At 37.4% G+C, this 11,233-nt stretch overlaps 1 protein-coding gene across 1 annotated transcript; it reads left to right on the top strand.

Annotated features, from left to right (window-relative positions):
• Positions 1–9,244, top strand: LOC109061093 (interferon-induced very large GTPase 1-like). Its single transcript, XM_042719400.1, has 4 exons — positions 1–178; positions 420–520; positions 1,361–3,051; positions 3,268–9,244. Exons 2-4 carry the CDS (start codon positions 421–423, stop codon positions 7,954–7,956), a joined length of 6,480 nt encoding a protein of 2,159 aa, XP_042575334.1. The 5' UTR covers positions 1–178; position 420; the 3' UTR covers positions 7,957–9,244.
• The last annotated feature ends 1,989 nt before the right edge of the window (positions 9,245–11,233 follow it).

The raw sequence follows: 11,233 nt of genomic DNA, 5'->3' as shown, positions 1-11,233 counted from the left end.
TTGACCAATAACTTTCATGTGTGTATGTTCCCTCCTAAATGGGAGGAGTTTATCTGAACATACATAAAGTGAAAGTCTGAATCTGACCAAAGATGCTCACATCTCGGGACAGGACGAAAATCATATCAGAGACAAGTTCAACTCACCGGGAAGCTAAACTGAAGGTATAACAGAAAAGGTAAGTGATGAATCAAGCTAGAATGCATAGAGTTTCTAAGACTAAAATATAAATCAGTATAAAAATAGCGTAAGTGACACAGTCAGCTGCTTTATTTTTCAGCCTGTGCATTTAAGACATTTGGTACAAAGTTATTTTTATTCTTTTTTGTTTTGTCGGCATGTCAGCAGCTTTTAATATGTGTGACTTCCCAAACATTAACTGTAACCTCTCTGACTCCCCCTCATATGATTGTTCTTAGTATGGATCCAGTGGGAGTGAATGTGATAGAAAAGGCAGCTCTTGGAAGACCCTTCCAGCTGGGCATGCTATATGACTGCAGAAAGGATGCATTAATACCAGGTACCACAAAATAAACTTATCACACCTTAAAAATATGATTCACGGAGAAATGGTCTAATTCCATGCCAAGTAAGAGGTGTATATTGTTGCGTAATAAGGCACAAGAAACAGTCTGCCGTTAATGTAAATCTGATTTGGGTACATACTCCCACATGTTTTGGTTCTGCCCCTTGATATGTCACTTTGGGGTCAAGATTAAAGCAAAGCTTGACTGTGTGTTGAACTGCAATATTGAGAAAGACCCTTTTTTTATTTTGGGAATGAATAAAAAGGGACAGACTGTCACGTCTTAAGATCAAGCCTGCAAGCAAATTATTATTTGTAGCTTGTAAATGTGTACTTGTTCTGTGGGTTAAAGACATCCCTCCAACAGTGGACCAGTGGTACAACGAGATTTTCAAAATTCTTCCTTAACAGCATCTTGAGGCCATTAGCAATGGGAATGAGGCTGGTCCCCATTCTTTTGTAGCCTCTCTCAGAATACATCACATTAAAAAAAAAGGCAGCGTATGTTTAAATTAGAAAGACTAATATGCTTTCATAGGGTTCTGGAATGAATTCTGTGTTTACTTTAGTAAACATTGTATGTAATGCATATGTCTCTCATATGTTCTTGTGGGGGGGTTAGACTTAACCTAACCTAAACTGAAGTATTGTACATGGTCTATGTGTGCAATGATTTGTTCCTCATACATCTCTTTATTTATTTTTTTCTGTTTTATGCAACTTTTGTTAAATATGCTTACAGATTTACTGAAAATGCTTTTATGTTATGTAGATGAGAAATCTGTTTCTAATAAAGTCAATGTTGAACGTTAAAGCACCTTTTTCTTTTCACAGGAATCAGACTTTGGAATAAAGAGCAGCTGCAGCAGAATATTTGCACTTGTCCTCAAATTAATACAGAATTCAATGTCACAGCTTCAGACTCCATTCAGGACAAATCGAAATTGCTAAATATTGATGGTGGACTTAAACTGAGTTTTTTAGGTGATCTCATCCACGTTAGTGGAGCAGCAAAGTATCTCAGTGACACAAAAACATCTTTCAAACAGCAGAGACTTACGCTACATTATCATTCAACAAGCCAATTTAAAGAATTGACTTTGAACTATTTGCCTTTTAGAGATATGGCTGATGATGATCTAGATATAGCCACACATGTGGTGACAGCAATCCTGTATGGAGCAGACGCCTGCTTTGTGTTTGACAGAGAAGTTTCTTCAGATGAGGACAAAAGCACAGTAGAAGGAGACGTAAAAGTGGCTCTTGAGAAACTGCAGGGCGCTGTTTCAGTAGGTGCAAATGCTGTTCTAAATGTGAATCACAGTCAACAAACTGCAGTCAAAAAATTCACATGTACATTTTATGGCGACTTTCAGCTGCCGTCTAACCCAACGTCTTTTGAAGATGCTTTGAAAGTTTTCACTGATCTTCCAGAACTGCTGAAAGATAATCAAGAGCTGGCGATTCCACTGAGAGTTTGGCTTTTTCCTCTGAGCAACCTTCACAAAAGAGCTTCAAAACTCCATAAAGACATCCGCATGGATCTTATCATGAAGATAGAATCAGTGATTGAGAGTTTAAATACAACTGAGATGAAATGCAGTGATCTTCTGAAAGACTCGCCCGCTCAGACATTTGTTGCATTTCATGATAAAATTCTAAATATGAGGCAAAACTGTTGCATGTACAAGTTGAGACTCATGAAGAATCTCGGCTATTTGCTGCCAAACATCCGTGGAGACATGATGAAGGAAACTGCACTGATTGATCTTCTACAAGAACATGCCGCATCTCCATTCAGAAGACGTGATCTTTCAGAGTGGCTGAAAGAGAGAGAAAGAGAGTCTGAGATCATAAAAACAGTCCTCAGACAGCTGAGCGATTATGGTGCACAGGTGGAAGTCAAAATAGATGCCATCTTGATGGATCTGGAGGTTGGGAATCTGGTCAGTTACACATTCACATCATTGAACCACTCAGATGTACTTCTTCTTCAACAAACTGCCTATCTGAGTCCGTCAGCACAAGGAGAAACTGATAAGAAGAGCCCTGATTTCAAGCAAACGCATTGGCTCACTCCAAAAGTCCAAAAGTCTATGAGGAGCTATTTGAAGATATTTAAGAACTTAATTGATTCAAAAGACTGTAAACCAGCCAAGTTTATTGTGTCCGCAAAGGAAATGGAGGATGATCCTGGTTCCTGCATTCTTCTGTATGAAAACGGATGTGATAAAGCTCTTTGCTTTATTCCTCCATCCAAACCAGCCTGTCCAGTCACTGAAGAGGTCAAAGGTCAGAGTGTGGTTCTGAAGGTGGTTCCTTCATCATGTCCTGCTACAGTGGAGCTCAGATTACTGTATAAACCGAAGCAGGACACAGTCTGGAGATCTGAACCTGTGCAGAAGGATCAACACACGGTTACTCTGACTGATCTGAGAGAAGGAATCGTGTTTGAGATCAAATGTGCAGCAGTGGGGAAACTCAACTACACCGTATACAGTGATGTCATCAGAGTTACCACAGAGGTAAGATGATCATTCATCAAATATCAGCTGGCAATAAGTACACGTTAGGTAAGAAGTATGTTAGGTATCTGAACAGAAATATTATAACTTACTCCCTTAACGTCAATTTCATGATTTAATCAGTTGTGTTCATTAGAATAAAGTGTGTGTTTTTTTTAGCAAAGTACAAAGAACCTAGTAGTTATGTAATAAATGTATTTTTTTTATATTGAACAGAGAAAAAGTAAGAATATTGGAACAACAGGAATCAAAGTTGAAAAGATAGATAATCTGTTTCACAGACTTCATCTTGGAGATAGGAACCACAATAAACTGAGAGCTGCTGGTGTTCTTCAGATAACCAAACATTCATTACAGTCCCATGAGTCTTGTGCTGAAGAAGAGCTGATTCGGATTTTCATACAAAAGCTACTGATGATGGACTACAGAGCAAGATACTTAAAAGTTAAAGAAAACAATGAGAAAGATCACACGCAACAACAAGACTATAACCCGTCTAAAGATGAGGGTGATATGTTTCATGAAATGTCTTTGGCTAATGATAGAACAAGTCAATCTGAGCGAATCCATCCAATGGATGTTCAGATGGCTGTGTTTCATTGTGCTGATGGTTTCCTGAAGCAGCTGATGGTGACTAAACTGTCCCAGTGTCAGTACGCTCTGCCTCTGCTTGTTCCTGATCCAGTCACACAACAGATTGAGTTTCCTCTCTGGACATTCAGACGATTCAACAAGAGCTGGAAGACGAGAAACGCCAAGAATGAAACCATCAGTCAAACCCAGCCGATCTACAAGGCACAAACTCCAATGGTGTTTTTCTTCAGGTTTGGCTCTGTGTCTTCATCCAAGTCTCAGCTGATGAACAGTCTGATCAATGGGAAACACAACACGTTCTTCCACAGGAACTGCCCAGGCAGCAGCAGAACCAGAGTCCTGATGGATGGAGTGGTGGAGATCGCCTGGTTCTGTCCCTCTGGAACAAATGATGATAAATTCACTGACTGTGTTGCGTTCTGTAATCTACACGGTGATGCAGGAGACCATGAGAAACAGCTGCAGATCCTCACTGAAATGGCCTCAGTCAATGTTGTTCTTCTACCACAACTTCAGAGGAATGACAGAAACATGAAACAACTTGATGAACTCCAAAAGGGCTCAAAGCCACTCATTTGTCTTTTTACTGAGGATGAAACTGCTGTAACTGTGTTGAAGGAAAAATATCGGATTGGTCTGAAAAACAGAAATCAGTCAGATGTTTCTGAAGAGCTCAGAAGAGCCATAAAGAATTGTCTCTCAGAATCATCTTCCACTTTCAGACTTTCAGACTTGTCCAAACACTCAGACATCAGAGTAGATGAGGAAGATGATGATGACTGCAGGAGAGGAAGAGCAGCAGCAAAACAAATGATGAGTTTACTGGAGAAGAAAGATCTGAGAGGAATCAAAGAAACATTTCTGCCTCATCAGGGGAAACTGTGGCATCAGTGGAGTCAGATAAACAAAGAACTACATCGACCTCAAGGAGATGAGATAGAAATGGACATCAGTAGAAAACAAACAGACTTGAAGAAGATTCGTGAACAGCAGCATGCATCTGATATAAGTGAGTTTGTGAAGCTCTTCATTAAAGAAGTGAACACAGATGCTGAACATGAAAAGATGTTTTTCGTTAAATGGATTGGAATTCTCCTGAATGAATATATCTCAGCTGACCTTTCTGCTCTACATCATAAGTATAATGAAAAGTGGTCAACAGTCTTAACAATGAATGATAGCAAAAATAAATCTGAGCAACTGACAACTGTACAAATTGATCTTGAGAGAATATCTAAGGATCTTCAAGCTGCAGCCTTGGGTTTGGAGCACATCATGAGGGAGATCGGTCAGATCTATGAATCATGTTCATCTGTCAAGAAGAACAAGAAAGACCTCCCGGTTCACTTCTCTTCTCTCCCGAGCCTTGCAGCAGAGATGATGATCTATGGATTTCCACTGGAGCTGATGGATGGAGATGCTGCTCATGTTCCTCTGATCTGGATCTCTGCTGTTCTAGATCAACTCATCCAGAAACTGGGAGACCAGCGAGTCTTTGTGCTGTCAGTTTTAGGACTTCAGAGCTCTGGGAAATCCACCATGCTGAATGCAATGTTTGGACTCCAGTTTGCCGTCAGTGCTGGCAGGTGCACCAGAGGAGCTTTCATGCAGCTGGTCAGAGTCTCAGACGAGATGAAAACACAGATGAAGATTGACTTTATTCTGGTTGTTGATACTGAGGGTCTTTGCGCTCCAGAACTGGCAGGAAAATCAACAAAACATGACAGTGAATTGGCCACATTTGTTGTAGGTCTTGCAAATCTGACCTTGATCAACTTCTTTGGAGAAAATCCTGCTGAGATGCAGGACGTTCTTCAGATTGTTGTTCAAGCCTTCATGAGGATGAAGAAGGTCAGACTGAATCCCAGCTGTGTGTTTGTGCATCAGAACGTTTCAGACGTCACAGCTGGAGAGAAAAACATGGAGGGAAGGAGAAGACTGCAGGAGACACTGGATGAGATGACAAAACTCGCTGCTAAAGAGGAAGAATGTGATGCAGAATGTTTCAGTGATGTCACTAAATTTGATATACAAAATGATGTGAAGTATTTTGCTCATCTCTGGGAGGGCAGCCCACCAATGGCACCTCCAAACCCAAACTACTGTGTTAATATTCAAGAACTGAAGGAAACTATTATGGATTTTGCCTCAAAATTACATGGAATGATGCTGATAGACTTAAAAGTTCGTATTAAAGATCTCTGGGAGGCTTTACAGAAGGAACCATTTGTCTTCAGCTTCAATTTCAATGCTTTTGAGATTGCAGCCTACAGGACACTGGAGCCTGAATACAACAAGTGGTCCTGGAGTCTTTGCAGTGCCATGATGGAAACTGAGAACAAACTACACAACAAAATAGAAAATGGAACAATTCATGAGATCGAAGAAACTGATCTTAAAAGAGAATTGAAGAAGACAATTGAAGAAGTGAAAAAATCAATGTCTGAGTTCTTTGAGAAAGTCAGAGATAAAGATAAACTGATTCAGTGGAAAGCATCATTTGACCTCAGAATTAAAGAACTTCAGGAAAACATTGTGAGAGAAACAAAGAGAAAATTAAATGAGCTTCTTCAGCAGCGAGACCTGAAGAAAAAGATTGATGCTCAGAGGACACATTATGAAAATACTCTATATGAAAAGTGCAAACAACTTGCCTTAAAATTTAAAGACAAAGCAAATGATGAGGAAACACTGAAGAAAGAGTTTGATTCATTTTGGGAACAGAGACTGAATAAGATCATCACAGATATTCCTCCAATCAAAGACATTGACATAATGACAGATTTGAAACAAATCCTCAGTGACATCTATAAAAGTGCTCACCATTACAGTGAGAGCTGTGATATTTTTACTGTGTCGACTTATTCTGAATATGTTCTTTTCAGAAAGTCCTCAAAAAGAGTTAAAGAAACAAATGGATTTACTCAAATTCTGTCTCCAGCGGATGAAGCCCAGATCAGATCATTAGTCACAGATGTTGCTCTGCAGACAGACATAATGATTCAGTCATTTAACATTTCAAAAATGGGATACAACATCAGCCGCATTCAAAAACTCACAGGTTACATCAAGACAAGAGTAACAGAACATCAGACAGGACAAGTGAAATATGTGTTCAAGATTAATTTCTTCATGGATTTGGTTCTTTCGATCTGTAAGAGAGGAAACAAGATGATCACTGACCAACACAGACTGTTCAGGGAAGCCAATGATCCTGTAATATATGTTGAGAAGAAGAGAGAGGAGTACTATAGTATTTTCCTGAAATATTGTTATGGAGCAACATCAGCTGCCATTTTTGGAGAGATCATCTGTCAGAAACTTAAAAAGCCCATTGAGCAGAGTGTCTACAAGAAGACTGCTAGAGATCTGGCAAGTGAAATGAGATCAAACTGTGAATCACTGAATGGAAACAGATCAAATCTGGAGAAACACATCCTGAAGACACTGGCAGAAAAGGAGGATTTTGACAAGTACATGAATTACATTCATGAACCCAGAGATCACTTCAAGAGTTTCATCAGAGATGAAGTCAGTCGTTACATCACTGATAAGTTCAGTGTCAGTGTTTTACCCAAGATGAAGGACAACATTAAACTCCTGCAGCAGAAGATCATGAAAGCAGCTCATGAATCTACTGAACATGTCAAATTGAACAGAGGAGATGTTGGTTTGTGGTTGAAGAGTTTCACACAGCGGCTCTCAGATGACCTGATCTTCTCTGAAAAAGACCTCAGTGGAGTCAAACATGATGATGTTGATGTGAAACTCCTAGAAGATGTGATGGAGAAAGAACTTCCTGCTATGTCTGAAATCAGTGAGAACTTCAACACAAAGACATTTCCAGTTAAGCTGGACTATAAATCCAGACCAGATGAGCTTCTGATTGATCACTTCTGTTGGTGCTGTTGGGCACAGTGTCCTTTCTGCACCAACACTGTAGAAAACCATGATGGAGATCACAATGTTGCTTTCCACAGAGTGAGAGGAACTAAAGGGTGGCATTTCTCTCAAACTCAGAATCTCTGTGCTGTTATTTGCACCAAATTAGTGGCATGTGATCAGGATTTCTATGAACCAGATGGAACGTTCCCTTTGAGAGAACATAGAAGGGCAGGAGGAGTTTATGCAGACTGGAGCATCACCCCTGACCTCTCTGAACTGCCCTACTGGAAGTGGTTTCTGTACAGATTCCAGAAAGATCTGGAAAAATACTACAATAAAACAGTTGATGGATATGGTAAGATCCCAGATGAATGGAAAAAATATTCAAAACAAGATGCTATTGAGAGTTTGGGTCAATGCATCTAATGGAGAAGATGAACATTGTAAATCTTCTGTCTTCTCTCAGATTTTCCTCAAGTCACAGCCAGAAATTAGTTTCTATTAACACCAGTTAACACCTCAATCAACACCACATAGAGGACAATATTCAATCTAAATGTTCTGTTCTACAGAGCAGGAAATATCCTAAAACGATTTACATTTCATAAATTTTAATTGTAGACATTTTTATTGAAGAAAAATAAACATGCAACTTTCAACAAAACTGAATTGTTTATAGATTTGTATTTTTTTTTGTATGTTTAGAGGTTAAATTAGCTGTAGATACTAACATGATTAAGTGAGTATAAGAAATAAGTTGTAAATAAATAATAATTAAGTAAATAACAATAAAGTTCAGATTATAAAATTATCTGCTGTTTAATAATACAAACAAAGGCATCTTTTTTTTGCAACATTACTGCGGACCCCAGTTCATCTCCAAAGTATGGAACACCTTTTTCACCCTCCTAGGTGTGTCCGTCAGCCTCTCCTCAGGCTACCATCCGCAGTTAAACGGGCAGACGTAAAGAAAGATCCAAGAAATAGGCCGCTTCCTACGAACCTTCTGCCATGGCCACCAGAACTCTTGGAATCAGTTTCTAGGCTGTGTCGAGTACGGGCAGAACTCTCTTTATCAGCCCTCCACTGGACTCACTCCCTTTCAGTATGAAAAAATAAGATGTACAAAAACTGGCTTGTACTTTTAAATCTATAATATTATAAAATGACAGTTTTTGACTGGTCTGTGGTTTTACACTGCTGTAATTTTGAAAGATTTCATATTATTGGGTGAGGTGTATGAAAATCACACAGCTTCAGTGTAACATCAATAGGAAAAAGTACAAATTCATAGATAGTCAGTAATACTTGTTCATATTAAAATATTTATAAACTTAATACATGACCTTTATACATAAGTAATATTTAACAAAATCTTGTAATTTTAACAGATATTACATGAAATTTATTAAAAATGGTTTCTTCTCCTATTAAGCTCACTGTGCAGACTTTAAATATAAATGATGGTTGTCACTAAAAGTTAATCTTTGTAAAATTATTAATAACTTATTTTCACAGCTTTAAGATAACAAAATCTAAGTGTAATTATAGTTTATGCCCCTACACGACTTTTAAAATTTGAACAAATTTTTAAAACATCAGGCATCATACATACGCTTACCGGCTTATAATAGTATAATAGTATTGTAAATAGTCACAAAGGAAAATTGGGCATCATACACTAAACGACTGAGAATGATACACTACCAGACTTTACATTTATTAAATTTTATTTATTCTAAAATTGGCTGAAAATATCAAACATGTTTGATCTCCGCCAACTGACTAGCTTCAAAGTCTGAAGCTAAAAAATTTGACTCTGTGACCATGTGCTTTTCTATGGAATCAGTCGACTCAAATCTACAAACTATCTCTGACCTTTAGCAACTTTAACTTTAAGCATTAACTTCTCCAAATTGTAAATCGGTGGAAAACTGGAGCAAAAATTTGTGTAGTGTATTCCAGGCTTATAAATAAGTTGACATCCATTTAATAATAGGCTTCATATAGAGGCTAGTTTCTGTGTTCATCCCCATGAATTAAATGTTTTATTGGTTTGTTCTGTTATTAGATTTTTGAATTGGTGTTACTTAGCTGTACGTGGACTAGTCTAGATGTTGCAATATGTCTTACTGACACTTTTCAATGACACTATGAATATCCTATAACTGATAAAACTGAGTGCCTTATTGCTAGATTTTAGTGTTCTGTTTTATTTAATTTTTATTTTATTTTATTTTTTTGTGATTGAATTTGTACCTTCAAATAAAACATTTTTCAATTATTCTTATTTATTTTTTTTTAAATAAAATGATGTGAGCTTAATGGGAACAGGGGAGTATAAAAATGTACCCATTAAGCACAGCTAGACTTTTTGCATTTAATTATGTATATCTTAATTGAAATGCTTTTGTCATTTAAAATAAAACTAAATATTATTGTGTGAGAGATTAATATATATATTTTTAACATAACTTCTTGTATTTAAGCAATGTTTACCTACAAAACGCAAGCTTCTAGAGGGCACATAAGTCTGAAGTAATGAATTTAGGTAAAGGGGTGCAGAGCCAGTGGTGGGTTTGTATGCAAACATCAATGCCTTGAATTTTATGCGAGCAGATACTGGTAGCCAGTGCAAATTGATAAACAGAGGTGTGATGTGCATTCTTTCCGGCTCATTAAAAAATTAATGTTGCTACTGTGTTCTGGATTAATTGTAAAGGTTTGATAGAACTGGCTGGAAGATCTGCTAAGCGAGAATTGCAATAGTCCAGCCTGGACAGAACAAGAGCTTGAATAAGGAGCTGTGAAGCATGATCTAAAAGAAAGGGCCTGATCTTCTTGATGCTGAATAAAGCAAATCTGCAGGACCAGACAGTTTTAGCAATGTGGTTTGTAGTGGTGGTCAGTAACGGAGTAGCGTTACTTCTTACCGTACTTAAGTAAATTTTTTAGTATCTGTACTTTACTGGAGTAGTTTTATTTTGAGTAACTTTTACTTTTACTTCACTACATTCCAAAGCATAAGATCGTACTTTTTACTTCACTACATTTCATAAAACATATCGTTACTCCTTATAATATATCACGTGGTTATACAGTCTATGGCTTAGACACGCAGAAGCGGTCTCTGATTCAAGAACGAACTGATTCTTTTCAATGAACCATTGAAATCAGTTCGCAAATCGCACAAAACCATTCATTTGCGATTTAGAATGACCAGATATGAAACTATGTTGCTCAGTGCCTCTTGAAGAAAACATGAACCTGGCAATCTGTACATCCTCCAGTCCTTGGTCTCCATTGACCCTGATTTAAAGAAAAAAAAATGCAATGCATTTCCAGAAAAAAAAAATTCTGTATTTTTTTTGTATGCCTAATTTCTGGATTGCATCTGAGAAAAATAGGTATGATGTTGAGGCCCGGTTGTTATTTGCTGCATTCACATACAAGACCTGCAAATACAAAGGAAAAAAATTAAATTTTATATATATATATATATATATATATATATATATATATATATATTTATATATATAACATAAGTAAATACATTGGAATTGAAAGTATTACAAGACTGATCTTGATAGTAGATGAATAGTAACACTGTAAATCAAATGCAAACATGATGAAACCTGTGTTTTATAGGAACACACACTAAACCTTCAAATATTACAATGTATCTATTTACAAGATTAAAGAT

The sequence above is a fragment of the Cyprinus carpio genome, chromosome B3 (assembly GCF_018340385.1).
Source record: "Cyprinus carpio isolate SPL01 chromosome B3, ASM1834038v1, whole genome shotgun sequence".
Taxonomy (NCBI): domain Eukaryota; kingdom Metazoa; phylum Chordata; class Actinopteri; order Cypriniformes; family Cyprinidae; genus Cyprinus; species Cyprinus carpio.
The sequence above is the reverse complement of the archived record's forward strand: the minus strand, read 5'-3'. Positions and strand labels throughout refer to the sequence as shown.

Bases quoted from the DNA above. Each gene is read 5' to 3' on its own strand.
- LOC109061093 (XM_042719400.1), top strand. From the start codon at position 421: ATGGATCCAGTGGGAGTGAATGTGATAGAAAAGGCAGCTCTTGGAAGA. The intron at 521-1,360 runs GTACCACAAAAT...TTCTTTTCACAG, and splicing joins AAAGGATGCATTAATACCAG to GAATCAGACTTTGGAATAAA. The intron at 3,052-3,267 runs GTAAGATGATCA...TATATTGAACAG, and splicing joins TCATCAGAGTTACCACAGAG to AGAAAAAGTAAGAATATTGG.